The sequence below is a fragment of the Asterias amurensis genome, chromosome 10, assembly GCF_032118995.1.
Source record: "Asterias amurensis chromosome 10, ASM3211899v1".
Lineage (NCBI taxonomy): Eukaryota > Metazoa > Echinodermata > Asteroidea > Forcipulatida > Asteriidae > Asterias > Asterias amurensis.
In genome coordinates, this window is record NC_092657.1 from 9,929,821 (window position 1) to 9,949,647 (window position 19,827).

Here is a 19,827-nt window from a genome sequence, read left to right on the forward strand (position 1 = left end):
AGTTGTTAATACATTACTTAACAAAAACAAATGTCATCTACCTGATTATACTTCCTCTGTTAACCTTGCCAATGAATTTCATGATTTCTTCGTGAACAAAGTTGATAATATTCGTTCTGAAGTATGAACTCTGGTAATTGGGTACGTTCAGACGTGGGGTTAAACTAGTCCTTAATCCAAAAGTGCTAAACTATAACCCTGCGTGGGAACGCATTATTCTGGTCCGCGAGGGTTAATTTGGCCCACTGAGCTGGGCTAAACTAAACCAAAAAGAATGGTGGACTAGCCTTAGGGTATGTTCACACATGGGGTTAAACTAGTCCTTAATCCGAGCTCCACAATTCTGTTGTGCCCGCTGAAGTTTCTGTTGCGCACTGCCCTCGATGAGCGAAACATTTACACGTTGTGAAAGCTTCAAATTATTTTCGAGTGTGAACTTTTGTAAATAAATCACAACTTGGTCACTAAGAAGTCGTAGCCTACACAATCGTTTTTTAAATTTAACATAAGTCTGGTATTAGGCACTTCAGTTTGGTGCTGCGTAACAGGGGACTAAAACCAACACGAACCACACGCTCACACAGAAAACGAAGCGAGCGTGACAAGGAAAAAAAAAAAAAACACAACAGATTAAATCAACATAATGCTTCAATGGATCTTGCCATCCTTTGGATATATTACATATTATGTTACATATATGTTACATATTCTCCACCTGAAATCCTTAAACGGCATAAAAAATACACTATACTTTTTAAGATATCGTGGCAGCTACACCGCTCGGTCATTTCAGAAATCGCACAATCCACGGCACACTGGAAGTTTCTCCATTGACTTCCCACAGTACACTTCAGCGGCACCGTCCAATATGACATTTCAGAATACTTCGTTTACTCGGATTTCATTGTCAGAAAGCAAATTGTTAGTCTGAGCGGTGTGATTGGTCAAATTGTTCATGAGACTCATTTATCGTACAGTTTGTGAGTTGGGCTTTGTTGGAGTCGTTGATTTTAGGAAATCGGGTGAATAGTGCTTGCCGTGTGTTGTTTGGAAAAAAACTTGACTGTTTCCGCAATCAAGAACAATCTGTTTCAACTAAAATCAAGGTATGTAAGATTTATTGTATATCAAATATTTTTTATGGACCCGTGTTGAAATAACTTGGTGAGATATCGGTCTCGAAGTTGAGAAAGAAAAAGGGGACTGTTTGGCTGCACGACGTAGCGTTTTACGTACGATCGTTGCGTAATGCCCTCAGTGGCTCGGTCCGTGTAGCGCAATCATCGCACAACGTGCGTCTATTTTTCTATGGTGTTTGACTGTGTAAAATAAGATTGCGGGGTAAAGTCACTTTCGCGTAACCAAATGTTGACGTCCATGTTTGTTTACATTTTTTACTACACAGCAACGGCTGGTCAAATTTTTTAGTGCAGTTAAGTTAGTGCTGTGACTTTTCTGGTTGTTAATTTTAATTTTTATTTTCAAATGAGTTTATCAATCACGGAAGAAACTTGAAATTATAGTAGTAATGTATTTTAGTAGAACTGATGTGGAAATTCTAAAGTTAGATAACCCAGCAATATAAATCTTACAACAAGCTTTTGTTTAAAGAATACCTAAAATAAAGACTCAATGTATTTTTCAAACTGATTTGTTGTTTAATAGTTGTCATAAAACAATTACTATTTTATAAGTTCACAATCACAGAACTTTTCTTTCTTTATGGGCAATTCCACAGAATATGTTACACCAAGGTTAATAAAATTAACTTGTACACAAGCTTAGTTTTCAACTGAAACTCTGTGAAGAAGGTCTATATTTTGGTGATCAAATGAAGAAAGTAAGAAATGGCATCATTTTGACATTTTTTCAGACATTGAAAGAAACCGCATTTTACAACCATTGTAAAGTTGCGATTTGTAAAAATGTCAATGGTATTGTATAAAATTGAATAAATTTATCAAAAGGCCCTACCACATTTATTTCTGCCTCATAAGAAAAGTAAAGGCTTCAAATATACACTACCAGAATGGAAATTAGCAGAAAGTCAAATATAATGCTAACACAGTCCTTGAAAGTGAGCCTATTTTCACCATATAGCCGCGTAATGTCCGTAACATTTTAGATATACAAGTTTTTATAACAGCTTAAGTGTTGCTTCATGTTTGTTCCTAATTCATTTGCAAAGGTAAAATGTGATATCAACTAACATGAAAACGTTTTTTCATATCTTTTGTACTTCTTCCAAAAACGGAGTTACGGACATTACATATCATAACGTTACGGACATTACATGTACATGCACATTGACATACATGTTTTATAACAGAAAAACACCTAGGTGAACTGTGGACAGGTGTTTCTCCAATAAAGGGTACTCAAGGAATCCTCTGGTTGAAGCCTGTTAGCAGGATATCCATTCAACACAACCATACTCATTAGCAGATTCAAGCAACTCTACAAGCTTGCATTATTTCTTCGAGGAAAAAAAAACATCAAAAGACTACCGTGCAGAAATCTTCAGAAATTCGTATAGAGGCGAGCCACTTAGCCGATTTGGAAGTGGCACTGGCAATGCGGAAAAATCGCCCTGAGGATGACCTTGGTAATTGTTTACATGGAGCACCACGAAATATCACAAGAAGTACCAAAACTGTTGACCACAATATTCTCCTTCAGCGGCTCACAGGTGACTTTGGTTAAGATGGAGTTGTTCACCAGTGGTTCCAAACATACTTGAGTGATAGATCTAGCCAAGGGTCGGTTTCACAAAGAGTCAGGACTAGTGCTAACTCGAGTTAGTCCTAGTTTTAATAAAAAAGATTTCACAAAACTTAGGACGGGTTTAAATGCCTCCTAACTTCCACGGCAACGGCCCTGAACCAGTCCTAACTTGGGACTGGTGTTTGGGTGGTCCTAATTATTGAATTTGTGTAATAAAAAATGTATGCGTACATATTCAACACACTTGTCTTCCGCGTTGGCGGACCATGATGCAAGGCAAGCTTTAAGGAGAGAGAAAGATTCTTTTGGACAGGCACAACCCTCTAATCTAAATTCACTGACTGACGACTAAGTCACGCGAAGATATCGCTTTACACGAATTGCGATCACCCAACTGTTGGAAAAAGTTGGTCGATACAGCAGGGAACACAGGTAATTCCTCGAACATCTTGATGATAGGCCTATTTACTTATTAGTAATCATAATTAGGTTGTCTCCAAATATTTTTGTAAACACCGCCCACATTACCAAGCGATTAATTTGTTTATGCAACCATGAGTCATGTGTGTGTTGCAAAGTGTAAACATTGGAGGACCTCTGTCACTCTGACCTTGTTGAATGATAAAACTTTCATTATGGTTGTTGAAACCATGTTGAAACACATCGTTTGATAATGAAATGACATGTTGATTTATCTAAATAAAAACTGGGACTACAGATGAGCCAATTCACTTGCGGCCATGTTGTCGTAGAAACAAGGATGACGAGGCAACTCCACAAATCATCTAGCACAACAGAGAGAAAACCATGGAAGAATGGTAAACTTGGCAATTTTACAGTGGTCAACAGCTATGTGGACTTTTAGTAATTGTTACCTTGGCTTATTATTAATTTTCCAAGCTATTTATTAAAATAACAGTATCATTAATTAACACTATCCCCTTCATTAATCATTATATTCCTCACATAGAATCCTCTAATCTGATTGGTTAAAAAGGGAGTCATGGAAATAGCTATGCCCGCTTTTTCTTTCAAGATGACGTCATATTGACTATGCCCGGGGCATAGTCAATCGACTATGCCAGCCCTGGAAATAATGGATCCGTCTCAACATACTGTACTCCTAAATGTAGGTCGCGCATGTGTGTATGCGTTGTGTACGTTCGTCGTGTCACGGCGCGAACTACATGAATTATAGCTGTGACCTTTTTTTGCAGACGACCTTTCCACGTAGTTTGTGTGGGAAATTTAATTGTTTCATGTCAAACTCGAAACGTAGTAAAATGGCTGAATCAAGATGTCATCTCGTTGACAACGAGGGAGTGCAAAATATAATAGATGCCTCCGACAGTAAAAGCACAAAGCAGCTTATAAAGTATGCTGTAAAATCTAAATCTCATTTGCAAGGATTTGCAAGAGGTTGGTGAACTGCCCAATTGTGAGCTCGACGAAATCATTGGTAAATTGTATTGTGGAGCACGACAACAAAATGGTAAACTGTACTGCAAAAAAGGTATGCTGTCGATCCGCTTCGGGCTCCAACGTCATTTCATCAATAAAGGTAAATCTGACATCATCGGTCACACAGATTTTGCTAATTCATCAAGAGTCTTCAAGAGCTTCTCAGCAACATTAAAGCAGAAGTGGAAGGGATTTGTTACGCACAAGATGGCAATAACAGAGAAAGATATGAGCACTATTCATGATTCTGTGGACGTGACTGATCCATTGGGCCTTCAAAACAAGGTTAATTTGGATTTTATGTTGTATTTCAGCATCACAGGAAGAGAGAATTGGTAGAATTAAAACGTGATAGTTTTGAGATGCACGTTGAGCCAACTGGAAAGCGATACACAACTTTGAAAGATACTCTCACTAAAAACAACGGTGCGGATGATCTGGAAAAGAGCCAAGGTGGTGTGATGATCGAAACATATGATATGTGATATCCAGTGGCTTCTTTCTGGTCATATGTGGAAAAGCTAAACCTAGGGTGTGAATGGTTCTGGCAAAAACCGAAGTCAAAGGAGCCAATATCAGGTCGATGGTACTGTAACTCTCCACTTGGGAAAAACGAGCTGGGTGATAAGATGAAGGAAAGTTCCCTGAAAGCAGGAACCCGCGTGTATACAAGCCAATGTCTGCGTGCAACGAGCGTGCGTATAACATGTCTGAGGGATGCAGGCTTCAAAGACAGAGACATAATGTCAGTGTCCGGTCATCATTCAGAATCCAGTTTGAAGCACTACGTAAGAACCACCGACAAGAAAAAAGAAGAAATGGCCCATGCCATAAGTTCTTCAATAAACTCAAACCAACAAATCCAAATCGCACCATCTGTGGGACTTTCCACTGCATTTGACATTCCTTCACCTTCATCTGCTGATAACATTCCTGGCCCTATGGTATACGTCCAAGAGGAGATCCCGGATCTTGATCTACAGGGAGGGATTTTGCGTGAGTTTGCTAATTCACCACGGGGTACTATGACAATCCCTGTCAATATCACAAACACTAGCAGCCAGAAGAACAAACCCACCAATTTCCACAACTGCGTGGTGAACATTTACCAGAAGTAACTTCAACCACTGAAACCACCTGTAAATATGTTTTTTTTAACGTTGACTGTTGGATTTTTTATTTTACTTTTATCCGTTGGATTGGTATATTTTACCAGTGTTGGATTTAATGAAAGACATGAAGACACAATTTGGTAAGTTATAACACTTTTATACATTTTAAAATCAAGGCCCAGTTCATGAAATCAGCTTTTAACCAAACAATTAGAAGAATCTTCATTATTTGGTGTATATTAGTAATATTGACTGCTTAATATTCGGGGCATAATTGAAATTATAGGCCTTCGGTGCAGTCAATATTTCTGTATTATAATATTATAAAATTACTAACACTTACAGTACACAGTAACACCTGACAAGGCTTGAAAACTGAACAAGCAGCTAGTGTTTAGCCCGCTTCATACTTCCTGCCAATGCAATTACGAAGTGTGTAGTGTGTAAATAAGCTCAGTGAATACTGCCGTCATAAATTTGCAACGAATATTCGCAATAAGAGTAACATACCTCTTACTTTTTCTGTATTCTGGATGGCTGAAACACGGTCACGTGGGATGAACTAAAATATAGTGTAGTGACTGCCTGCGTGTGTTTGCGGGAACTAATTCCCGAGCGGGCACTAGTCTTTGGAAACGTGCCCGGGTACAGGGGCCCTCTTTTGACTTGAATCGTGAAAGCAAAACTACTAAACTTCCCGATTTCTGTTCTTATTTCACATTTAAGACCGAGCTGCGTTATAAAACACATATAGACCATGGGATGATCGTTAGAATTGTTCAAAACCGTAGTCCCCACTATTGGACCACGCAATTTTGTATGTAGGTATGAAATAAAACACAGATTCCATTACTTGCTGTTGCTCGGCGGAGATCCTGCACCGTATCTCGAAAAAAACTAATTACGGCGACAAATAGTGATCTAAAAATCCTCGGAAGCCTACGATGTGGGTGACGTCATTCGAAGCATTATCGTGTTTCATTCCCACACTGTACCGTTATAACATACAGTGTAATTCTTCCAACCCCTGAATAAAAGGATGCCGATTTACAAGCTTGTTCCACAAAATTATAAGTTATCCCACAAGCGCGAGTGGAAATCCGAACAAAATAGTGCGCCTGCGTCCCATAAACTTGGCCGCGCGTGTGATAATAAAAATTTATCACCAGACATCGTAGCATCGAAAAACAAAAGGCAACTTAAACTTGATGTTCAATGAATAAAAATCATGGTTTTTTGTTGTGGGCCGTTGCATGTAATCCGCCAGAAAAGGGGAAAATTTACTTCGTTCACATTAAACACTTGGAAAAGGTTATTTCACTGCCGTGAACGATTGGTCAATAGTCCCAGTGTATACAGAGGTTGTCAAAAAAACATTTTTTTACCTAAAATTACCCAAATATCGGTCTGTTCACGAACTGTGCAATTTAAGAGCTTGGCAACAACCAAATTCGCACTCAGTACCATTGAAAACCCTTGTGCGTCAAATTTCATGCGTTCTTCAATACCCATCCCATGGTTGACTGGCATAATTAAGTAACTAGTGAATGTGTATTTCCCCTTTGGACCTGTGAGTGACAATAGGGGCCTATTTCTCGAGGGCGAACTTTTGGTCACTCAAAGTCCCTCAGGGGAAATGACGTACACTAGTTACCTCATTGCCAGTCAACATGTGTAAAATAGTCGCAGTGTGGGCAGAGATGTGATGTTAAATTCACGTGGTCGTAATATTCGCTTCGCATTCTCTGGAGTTATGAGCTGGGCTTTATTTAGTGTATATGACTATACATTACTGATCATCAGCATCTGAGCATGACCAGGGCCTGATGATCCACCACAAACAATCAATGATTCTTAGATTTTTGTATTTTCAGCGTAGCAATGCCGTTCCACCACTTCTTCAGCTGCTCACCACACTGCGCTTCTATGGCATTGCAAAATTTTGTATGGTTGAAGGTGACCTCCATAATGTCAGTGCAGCATCAGTTTGCAGAACTATTCATAGAGTTACAAGAGCCATCTCCATATTGACAATTGAGGTCATCACATTCCCCATTGAAATACAAGATGTAATGAGGGTGAAGCGAGACTTCCATGCAGTGTCCGGTTTTCCTGGTGTGGTAGATGCCATCGACTGCACACATGTAAACTTGTATGGCGCTCCACTTGGAGAAGATGAGCACCTTTACATTAACAGTAAAGCATTAACATGCATGTTGTCTGTGGTGCTGGGTTTAAGATAATTAATGTGGTTGCCAGATGGCCTGGAAGCTCACATGATAGTGCTGTTCTGCATGGAAGTCTGCCTGGACAGAGGTTCACCGGTGGAAGGTAAGATAAATAGGCTACTTTTGTACTGACCTGTCTTTAGTCCACAAGTGGGAGTGGAGTTGCTCACGAAAGACACGATTGTACTCACGACTACACTATACTATGGTGGCCCTGAAGGGACACAGCCAGTCATGAATATTTTTTGCGACATCGTGAATATTTTTGCGCTGTCGTGAATATTTTTGCGCGTCGTTAATTTATTCACGAAATGTCGCGAATTTTGTCATGGCTAGTCGCGAATATTGTTACGATGTCGTGAATATTTCTACTCCTAGTCGCGAATAGTTTCTTGATTGGTCGCACATACTTTGACGACTAGTCGCGAATAGTTCCCCTGACGTCGTGAATAATTCTGCAACTAGTCACAAATATTTTTTGTTGCGTAACTTGAAGGGTTCTATCTTTCTGTGCATGATGGGATAGCATGCTACGGTTATTGGTCAACTCGGTCCCAAGTCAACTCGGTCCCTATAGTTAATCGATGGGAAGCGGAAACAAACAACATGGAATGGGATGCCGTGTGCACCGATCTTTGGTAATGTTGTTTGATGCCTTCAATAGCGTCCCATTTGTTTATAAACTTATTGAACAATGTTTGTTTCACTTTTTAAAATTAGGAATTTAAGTATATTAATAAATGTTATCAACATTTGTTGTGGGTGTAGTTTTTTGTTTTCAACAGTCTGATTTTGCTTGTGTTTTAATGATTTGTGTGATTTTAAAATGTTTCATACAATGACCTTTTTATACTGTTTAATTATATTTTTATCATTGGCAGGGGTCTGGTTTTACAAATCTTTTTATGAAAGTTTTATACTTTTGTTTTAACCTTGACAGCCCTTGTTCAACTTGTACTTATTGTGTATGTCTAAAGATTTAAAATAAAATGTTACTTTGCAATGCGTTCAAATGAATAATATAAACACAGTACACTTTCTGATAATTACAAAATGATGAATTTCAGTAATATATGTAAATAGTAAGAAATATTGACAAATCAAATATACATAACAATGTGATCCCCTTGATTTGCTTGTATTTTGTTTTTAATTGTCATAACCATATCCATTCTATCTTTTCCCACTTCCCACCTGTTCTTCTCAGAACATTTATAACATTTTTCCTTCCTCCACAGATTATTATTAAATCATTATTTTTCACCCTACAGGTTTGTAAAAACAACTACATAATTTTGTTGGTAGGTTTTTAACCTAATTGTTCTACAGGACTGTGTTTAACCCGCTTTTTTCACAGGCTTATGTTAACGTTTTCCTTTTCAGATTTTTTTTTAACCTTTTCCTTTTCAGATTTGTACATAACGTATATTTTTCTGCAGGTTTTCTAACCCTTTCTTTTACAGGTCTATATTTACCGCTATTTTTTCACAGGTTTATATTTACGTTTTCCCTTTCAGGTTTGCACATAACTTTTCCTTTTCAGATTTGTACATAACGCATTTTTTTGCAGGTTTTATAACCCTTTATTGTACATAATTGTATTAACCCCAATTTTTTCACAGGTTTATGTTAATGTCTTCCCTTTCAGGTTTGTACATAACTTGATTTTGCAGGTTTTATAACCTGTTATACTGCAGGTTTTTAAAAAGTTTTCCTTTACAGGTTTGTAAATATTTACTATTTTTACAGGTTCCTGTTATTGACTACATTATTTTTACGGGGTGATGTTAACCCATTTTTTCTTTACAGGTTTTTACATAATTTATTTTTCGCAGGTTTAACCCGTTCTTTTACAGGGCCTTGTTAACCCCATTTATTTGCAGGTTTTTTTCACTTTTTTCTTTCACGTCTGTTAATTAATAATCAATTTTGTACAGGATTTATAACCCGTTCTCTCCACAGGAATGATTTAACAATTTTCCCCTTTACTGTATTCCCCCATCCATTATGGCACTTGCTCCCGACACCAAGTGCATTTTCCGCAAGCTTCGTAAGCTTAAGGAAAAGAACACCCGTTACATGTCACATCTTGATAACTACCGTTTTTATCGTTTGTCCCGTATCATTCCCAAAGGCCTACAGATCAAGTGTACCCCTTCCTTTGGGGACCTTGACCCATCCTTTTTTAAGAAAAGGAGCAAGACACTCACTAATACGTCTTTCCGTTTGATCAAGTTGCTGGAAAATCAATGCCAACAATTCATTGATAACCAGTTGCTTGAGATAACAGACACTGAGTCTCAACTCCAGGAGTCGTGTTCCATTGAAGAGTTTGAACAGTTACAAGATACCATACTATGTAACGTCAAACACTTAAGGTCCACCCTAATGGTCACACAGAACAAGAAACGTATGAATGTCCTGGCTAACCATAAGAAACACACCCATAGACGTTTCCACAGTAAGAGAGCCAGCATTGCTCCTCCCACTGTTAGGTCGCCAGAGACCAATACTGTAGTTAACCTGTCTGACATGGTCCTTACTGACCCACAGGTTAAACTCCTCTCAAGGGGTCTTAAGTTTTGCCCCACACCCAGAGAACCTAACCAACTTCTTTTCCAACAGGACATGGCCCAATTCAATCGTAGGTTACGTCTACGTGAATACTTTCATGTAGAACCTTCCATGGATGACGAGTCATCTGTGGAGACCAAACCCATTCCCCGCAACCGCTTCAAAGAAAAGAGTACTTGGGTACCCCCTAAGAACCGAGATGTGTCTCTAGGGACATACATCAATTCGGTTAACTCCGAGGTTCTTAAGGCCCCCAGTACCCCTACTCCCAATAACCTCCCCCAAGATGAGCGGCACGCCCTTACACAACTCCGCCAATCACCAGACGTAGTGATTAAACGGGCTGACAAGGGGTCCGCAGTTGTAGTCATGAACACACATGACTACATTGCTGAGGGCCTTAGACAGCTCAGTAACACTGATCATTACATTGAATGTGCTTCTGATCCCACGGAATCTTTCTCCCAAGATATCAGTGACACCCTGGTTAGGATTTATAACGCCAATGGTATTGAGAAAGATACATTTAACTATCTCCTCCCACATGACCCCCGTACAGCAAGGTTCTACCTTCTACCTAAGATACAAAAGCCCAATAACCCGGGGAGACCTATTGTATCTGGGAATGGTAGCCCCACAGAGCGCATTTCTGAGTTTGTCGATAGCTTCCTCAAACCCTTAGTCTGCTGTATTCCTTCCTTCATCAAGGATACCAAAGACTTTCTCCACAAACTAGATGAGGTCAAGCACCAAATACCTGACTCTGCTATTTTGGTTACTTTTGATGTTTCATCACTGTATACTAATATACCCCATCATGAAGGCATGAGTGCATGTGTCTCTGCCCTCAATGCTAGGAATCAGTCCCGCCCCTCAGTGAGTCATATTAAGGAACTCATGAGCCACATTCTAATGAAGAATAATTTCACATTTTCTGACAGGCATTTTCTACAGGTACAGGGTACTGCCATGGGTACCAAAAGACTCCTGTCCTCCGCCCCCAACCGACCACTAGTTTGGTGGAGATTGATTGATATTTTCTCCATCTGGTGTGGTGACCAAGACAGCTTGGATGAGTTTACTAACCATATCAACTCATTTCACCCCACCATAAAGTTCACTACCGAACAATCTCTCACCAGTGTGAACTTTCTAGATGTGACAATAACTAAGTCTCCTAATGGCCTTGTCACTGTAAGAAAGCAATTGCTTACAGTCAGGCCTTACGTATCAGGCGTATCTGTTCCACAGATACCCTGTACAAGAGGCGCTCATCAGAGCTAAGGAAACACCTTGTATCTAAGGGACACAGCGAACGTAGGGTCCAACTTGCTATCAACAGGGCTCTCAACGTACCTCGTCATACTCTGTTGACTAACACGGGAGGTGAAAAAGCTCCGACCAATAGAGTTGCTTTGGTCACCACCTTCCACCCCAAACTACCCAAACACCCAGTTTATACGACGGACAAGATGACAATCTGCCTAACTTAGAATCGCAAAACTGATCAAGCATTGAGGATCATTATTAAGTTAATCAATACGGCGATTAGAAACATCGGTAACATTTGCCTTTTTAATTTGGCTTGGGCTGGCTATTAAAAAATACTCTTTATATCATAAAGCTTGCCAAAAATCTTGGGCATGCAGTCCCTCCTTCCTCCCTGGTGCCACATCGCAATAATCGTAAAAAGTTGTATTACGCGCTGGTGGGCGTCGACAGGGTTCAGTCAACAGGTCAAAGAACGTAAACAAACCAAACTTGTTTTGTTATTGTTCATGGCCGCCGCCATCTAGTTGACGACTGACTAGAGTCGTTCGCGCTTCAGTAGTAACGCGCACGCGCACTGTTTGACACCAATCAACCATTGGTAAACCATTGGTCCTTGCACGAACTTGGCCTATGCTTTTAAATAAGCTGTTTTGAGATATGGATGTCGGATAGAGGGCGCACTTTGATTTGGGTAATACAATTCATAGACCTTTTCGCAAATACTGGGGCGCGCACGTAAAGCTTGGAATTAGGTGCATTGTGGTCTAGCTGATTACAAATTTGATTCATATATATCCCACAATGCACCTCATTGAACAGTCTGCGCTTGCGCATTGGTATTTGTGATAAGGTCTATTATGGCTGCTGTGGGTAAAGTGTTGGTGAAGAGCATTGACGAGGTAAGTGGTGTGTGTATAATGTTTAAAAAAAATTAATTTGGTATTCTGTCTGAAGCGTTAGGTTACAACTGTTTGGAAACAGAATCAAGACAATTCTCGTAACTGAAAGTGGAAAATAACAGTCTAGTTGTGATATGCTCGTAAAGCACTCCATCCTCCCGACTTGCCTGTGGACGCTCGCAGATGAAAGACCATCTGTGGTCACAAATTTTGTAGTATGTTCTCCGTTTTATTCATATGGAAGTAAGTGCTAAAATTAAAACAAATCACTTTTTGGTAAAAGTAGATACTTGTTGCATTTTAGTAAATACTTGTAAGTAACAGTTTTTACTTCCTTTCATTCATATGGATGGTAGTAAGTATTTGAAATGTTCAAGTAAAAGTAAGTACTACTTTTTATTCATACGACCCAATGTACTATGTAAGACTTTAACCACCCTTTATTTTTATTCATCAGTTGAAATTAAAAACAAAATTAAGTAAATAATTTTTGATTTTTATTTTATATGTATACAAATTGGAAGCTACCCCTCCTTGTCACCTTGACCTTGGCCCTTTTTTATGGATTAGGTTAACAATACTTGTTTGTGATAACATGGCCTATTTTTATAAAAAATCTCTGTTAACTGATTTACCCAGAGTAGCTGAAACTGGCAGAGCAAAATAAAATTGTGAAACGACAAAAATGTGCCGTATCACCACTCACATATTGTACAACGGTAACAGCCTCAAAGTTGATTTTTCAGTTGAAAATTCATAAGGTATAATCAATTTGAGGCCAAAACTTCGTGCTTCAAATATTTTATTACCGCTAGACAGTCAGGCGGGCTTGTCGCGGGACCTGTGTGCTCAATCTGTCACCGGTCTGGCCTGGGCATTTGGTTTTTTGCCTCGCCTTTCGTCCAATTGACCCCTTGGACGGCGCCTTGCATTCCTTGATAGGTCTGTGCTGGCTTGATCACTTTTGTCTGAGCAGCCTTTGAGTTGAGTTGACAATTTATCAGTCATCAATTCACACGCTCCCAATTCACTGCGGTTCTTCAGCGTTCTCTGGATTTTGTTGGTCTCGGTGACATGCGTTTTTCTTTGCATTCATTTCGTATTGGGGCAGCAACCTCTGCAGCAATGTCAGGTATTCCCGAGGCGGATATTCAAGTTATGGGTCGTTGGAAGTCCAACGCCTATAGCCGCTACATTCGTATTGACCCCGGCTTTATTTTGTAAAAAGCCTGCCCCTGCTCAGTTTTTCGTTTTTAATTTTGTTAATGCTGTTATGTGGATTTGATTTTAGTATTACAACCCCGTTTTAATTTGTTTTATATCATTCTGTTTCCTTTATGAGCAACCCCACACCATGGTGAGCCTGTGGTGTGGGTTGTTGGCGACTCGTTTGTACAGTGGGCATTGCGCATAGCTGTGAGGGATGCTTCACTCATACCCGGCATAAAGGTGCAATGGTTCGGGAGGCGGGGACTCCGCAATGAACAGTTTGGAGATTTTCTACAACACACGCGGTCTCGCGAAAACTCCAATTATTCTTCATGTGGGATCAAATGACCTCGGCAAGGTGCCGAAGAAATGCATGTTGCATTACATTCACAGGTTGCTGTCAAGCACCAGAGAACTTTTGCCGCACGCCATCATTTTCTGGTCGGAAATTTTACCACGAGTTGCCTATACTGGGGCGGTCAAACAAAACAAGGTTGAGCGGGCGAGACGGGCCATCAATCGTAATGTGGGTGGTCTGTTTAGGTCCTCGCCGGGTGGGTTGATTAGCCACCCCCAAATAGTGTGGTCGAATCGTGAAGTATTTATCCACGACGGCATCCACCTTTCTAACACAGCTTGTCATTTCTTGATTTCTAATTTTAATGTTGCACTACGCACCTTATTTCCATAAAAGTTATACCCAACTGAATAAATCTTGAGGCTATTTTGGCGGCGGTCATCGCGATGACCGTTTGGCGGTATTTCATTGTTTACACCTCAATAGTCCTCAGGTATATTCGTTCAGCTGTTATAATTTGCGACTTTGGGGGTCTTTGTTAATGGTATTACCATTATTATAACTATGGTATTCTGCGTTGACGGGATGAACCGTATTTTAGGCGCTTTGGCTTAATGTGCCATTAACCGGGGAATATGTGTTGTTTATTTAACTGTGCTATATTTGCTTTAATTTCAAGTTCATTCGCAAACCTTTTATTTTAACGCTTTTGGTTTCGCGGTACAGCCTCGTCCGCAAACCTGTATGCAGTAGTAGTTTTGGCGACCTCGCGGATTTAGCTACGGCCGGAGGTCAGTTTTGCTATTGGTTGATTTACTGTTGTTGGTTTCGCGGATCTATGCAACTGCCGAAATCAGTTTGGCTTTAATTGCTTTATTTATTACTTTTGATTTCGCGGGTGATGCGACTACCGGGAATCAGTTCAGCTTATTGGTTTGCATTAAACACATTTTAGACGATCTTGCGGATGGCAGGCAACTGCCAGAGATCTGGTTAAGTTTTATAAAATACAAGCATTTTGTTATGGCTTAGCTCATTGCAGCAAAAACAAATAAAAGGCTGCTCAGGCCACTCTGTTGGTCGAACCAATCTGTTTCTATGTCGTATGTGGTAATAAATCACTTATACAGACTAAAAAAGCAATTTCTACAGATCTTTTGGTATCTTGCATTATATTACTAGCTGGTCTTGTATTTGTTGTACTTAAATTTAAAAGTTTCACTGAAAATAGCTGAACTACTGTATACTTGATAGTATACACCAATGATTGTTACAAATACATTTTGGAATATTAATTCAATGTAAACCTAATTTATGGCAAAAAAAGGTCACAAGTTCCACACTGTAACAGGAAATTGAGATTCCGGTGTCTCTGTGATAGATATTTGTTGACCTCATATGAAAACAGTCTGATTTGTGAAATTGAAAGTATACATTAAATGTAATAGCAACCCCCACCAGTTAAAATTGCAAAGGGTGTAAAAGATATACCACAATGTCACACTTTGGCCCCCTTACAGGCAATTGACACATTGGTAATTATCGGAGACCAGTCTTCTCACTAAGTGTATCTCAACACTTACATAAAATACCAAACTTGTGAAAATTTGAGCTCAATCGGACATCGAAGTTGCAAGATAATATTGAAAGAAACAGCACCCTTGTCGTACGTCGCACGTGGAAAATTACTTTTCTCGAAAACTACGTCACTTTAGAGAGAGCCGTTTCTCACAGTGTTTTATACTAAAATCTCTTCCCACTACTCTTTATCAAGAAGGTTTTTATGCTAATAATTATTTTGAGTATATAATTCAGCCACCAATTCCAAAGAGGGGCACAAAATCATCTCGTAAAGTAACAAACCCTGCTGCAACAGATACATGGCGGACCAAATCTCTTATCAATATGAAAGTGACGCTGAATATGGTTGATGAGTATATGGTACGACACAACACCAGCACGTTTCACCATGAAGACCTTGCAGCACCTTGTGTGAAACTGAAGGCATTCAATTGCAGCTGAATGATACTGCTTAAATATTCTCGCATACCAATCAGTGAATGCTGTGTTTTGCAGCGGTCTGTGTTTTCACTCGTGTGTTGTCAGGTGCTCACTAAGTAATAGCCAAGTACAACACGGGAATGCACGCGTCGAGAAGGAGACGGTGTTCCACTGCAACCACGTTTCGGCATTTTGTACATTCAGTAATAACAAACTTACAATGGTGCCAGATGATATAACTTGTACTTCATTGCTTTAAAAATAGCATAAAGCACGAGAAAAGAACATCTGCCCCGAAACCTAACCCAGGAAAAAACTCCCATTTAATCCCATTGAGTCCCATTTGTATTTTAAATGGGACCAAAATGTGATTTTAATGGGATACCCAACTAACTAGCCTCAATAGGATTCTAAAATTCCTATTGTTTCAAACGGGACAATAATCGGTCCCATTAAAAATGTACTTGAGTGAATGGGATACTGTAAAATTCCCATTGTTTCTAATGGGACAATATGTGTGAATGGGACAATATGAATGGGAGACGTTAGACTTTTTGCCAATCACTAAGAGAGGGTGCTCGTCACAAGATAGTCGAGAAGTGTGTGACAGACGTACATATACGTCGTAAAACAACTAAACAAGTTGTACTACTGCCTGTTTTATGTGTTTTGGTTCAACACAATGCCAAACACGTCGTGTGCCGTACCAAATTGTTCTGGAACAAGACAGACTGGACATGAGTTCCCAAAAGATAAAAAGCAGTGTGCTGAATGGCGAGTAGCTATCCGTAGAGTGAAAAATGACAAGGGCGGATATTGGTGGCCAACCGCCTGTGACATGGTTTGCTCGAAGCGCTTTTTGGAGACGGACTACGATAAGTATGGAAAATGTGTATACAAACTCAGCATTAGGACTTGGTCAGGCTCTATCTCTTGCCTTAACTTTCAATTCATCGCGTAAATTTGAGTAGGCGAACATGACACATGACAGTGACATGATTGATAAGATTATAAACCAAACAAACGTTATAGGTTTAACATGTTTAACAACTAAAATACTATTGCGCTGTGTTGTGTACTGTTTCATAAAAAGGGCTAGAAATAATAAATAATAGCCAGTATTTATAAAGCGCAAAAAGCAGCGGCATCGAACCGCTGTTAACAAACATAAAAATCTTGAGCAACAAAATAGACAATCTAAAAAATACCTAATGCTACATTCAAAATGTTCACGAACAATAAAATAATATTAACATCAACAATAAAAGTTAAAAAGTACCAAAAGTCTTTCAACACGAAATGAATTGAGTTGTGGAGTGCGGAGCTTCAGTGAAACCGTTGAAAAACTTGTACTACCGTAGGAGACCATGTTGGAAGACTATTCTTGGAGGTGTAGTGATGAGGAAAGAAAAGGACGGCATGGTTGATACAATGAAATAGTGTTACGAAATGGTCGATTGAGGGCGTCGTGAAGAATCAAACCTAGTTTTGAGCACAATGGGTCAGTTGATAGTATCGAGAGGGGTATTTGCCAACAGCATTGAGTAACGCATTTCGTGCCGTTATGGACTACAACATGGCAGCTTTCGAGTTGCAAGAAAATTTGGAGTCCCTAAGACCACACTAAGAGATCGCAGTCAATAAACAAACACACGAACCAAGATCATAGATTGAGAAGCGAGAAGAAAGACCCTCATCCACCGAGAAACACCGGTAAAACAAAAGAAAACTTAACCAACCAAATCCCGACCATCCCTGACGAGGGCAACACCACCATTATGGATCCAGCGACAGTATTAGCATCGAAGTCCAAGATATTGAGAAAGGCTAACACCTCGTTATACACGTGAAGTATTTATCTGCTTTGCCTCTTTTTATGACTAGGTATTTATACGAATAAAAAACTTCCTGTTTATTACGTGAAAAAGATTGCAATAAAAACATAGTGAATTCATAAAGTGATCTGGAACTGGTCAAACGATTTGCTTTAAACTCAGTCACCAGAGGACAAGTCCAAACTTACATAATATTTCTGAGTGTCATACATATTCCTACCCCAACTTAGGTGGTTATGCAGGGTAATATTTAAAGTTTCAGAAACCACCCCTCCCCCCCCAAAAAAAAAAGTACCAAAATATATCGTATAATGCCAATTAGTTGACAATTTTAATGAGAAATGAGCAAATGAGAGTGGGACAGGGCGGAATTATTAATTAAACGTACAACATCTTATGAACAGATATATCAGATTTTTTTCATGAGACTAACTGGTCATGGAACACTTACATGTTGATTTGCCTAATGTTGTAGCTATTTGTTGCGATTCTTTCAGACTCAATAAAATGTGTGTTCATCACTGAAAGCATATTTGCTTTCAACTAATTGCTCCAGTTAACTTAATTAGGCAATCAAAACTTGTCATGACAGTACGGAAACGAGTGTGACAGGATGGAAATATGTGTGACAGGATGGTTATTGCAAACTTGACTTGCATCAGTCTTGGTCCATTTTTTGTACTGTTGAAATGTTTTTTGGGGAACTTATTTTCATTCATATTGTATTATGCAACTTAAAGCCATTGGACCCTTTCGGTAAATAGTGTCGTCCAAAGCCCACACTTTGTGTACCTCAACTTCTATATCAAATAACAAACATGTGAAAATTTAGGCTCAATCGGTCATCGGAGTCGGGAGAAAACAATGGAAAACCCCATCGTTTCGCCGTGTCATGACATGTGTTAATAATAAATCCGTAATTCTCGTTAACGAGAATTTATATTGTTTTGCTGTTTTCTCAAAAAGTAAAGCATTTCATGGACTATTTAATATTTCAAGAGAAGTCTTTTACCATTGCTTTCTGTAATCCCTGTAAGTTATTTGTAAATCTGTGAACTTTTATTTATTTTTTCTGAACCGTAAGGGTCCAATGGCTTTAAACATGACTTTAGGTATCACAATGACCATCATACTCACTATTTATGTTGTTTACAAAATGTTGTCTAAGCCTAGGCCTATTTCAAAAAAAGTTCTTCACTCATTTGACTTGTACAAGTCAACTAATCGGTACTCTGCACTAATTTACGAGCTAATTAATACAAAACGTTTGTTGCCAGTAATCATTGTTTCACTGTTACCATGCATGCCATTAGTTGCCAACATTAATAGTACATGTTACAAACATGTACATGTGCACAAACCCATCATTAAGAGTGCAGTGCTGTGTGGTGCCATGGAAAGTTCTCAATCAGAATCAAGGTAAGCTTATTGTTTAAAGAACTCAAAAGTATCATTTAGGCAAAAATATAAAACTAATTTTTTTTCTTTCTCATTTGTCTGTTATACTAGGGCCTACTTGCAATTGAATTTGTTTTAAAAATAAAAAGTGATAATACTAATGTTTTTTGTACTATTTTAGTTTTGTGCTGTAGTTGCTTGTTGAAGTTATAGCTGTATCGTCATTTATTTACAATAACATTAACTGTAGTGTCAGTCATGGATGGCCATCAGCGAAGTGCAGCATCGCGGTCAAAGAAGTGCAGGATTAAACAAAAGGAGAAGATCGGAAAACAAAGATGTGAACCTTACTTGGAGTTATTTTGAGTCAAACCATAGACCTTATTGCAGATAGCGATTTTGAACGACTGCGCATGTGCGCGCAAAGGACTGTGGGAAAAATTTGGCACTTGAATTGCTCAAAAAAGTAAACAACGTTCGTACAAGATCGATCGGTGTCACGAACAGCCGTTTGCAAAATAAATGGAGTGACCGAGAAAGAGCTGCTTGACCAAATAAATAGTTTTACAATTGACGAATTAAGGTCATTTTTAGCCAATGTGAATGTGCCAAGACACGGCGTAGTTAAGGAACAACTACAAAGGCGACTATTTTTCGCGTTGAAGTTAGGTTTGCCCGTCTGTCCAACCGTCGACCGGGAGGAAGCAAACAGAAGGCTGACAAGAACGACAAAGCTGCAGCACGGATCGGTGACGCTCCCATACCCATTAACCCTCAAGGAATGGGAACAAAAACAATGACAACTTCCCACCGGTG

The 19,827-nt window shown here is 39.3% G+C and overlaps 1 protein-coding gene across 1 annotated transcript; it reads left to right on the forward strand.

Moving 5' to 3' along the window:
- Positions 1–9,532: 9,532 nt before the first annotated feature.
- Positions 9,533–11,383, forward strand: LOC139942638 (uncharacterized). Its single transcript, XM_071939475.1, has one exon. The coding sequence runs from the start codon at positions 9,533–9,535 to the stop codon at positions 11,381–11,383; it is 1,851 nt and encodes a 616-aa protein (XP_071795576.1).
- Positions 11,384–19,827: the final 8,444 nt, after the last annotated feature.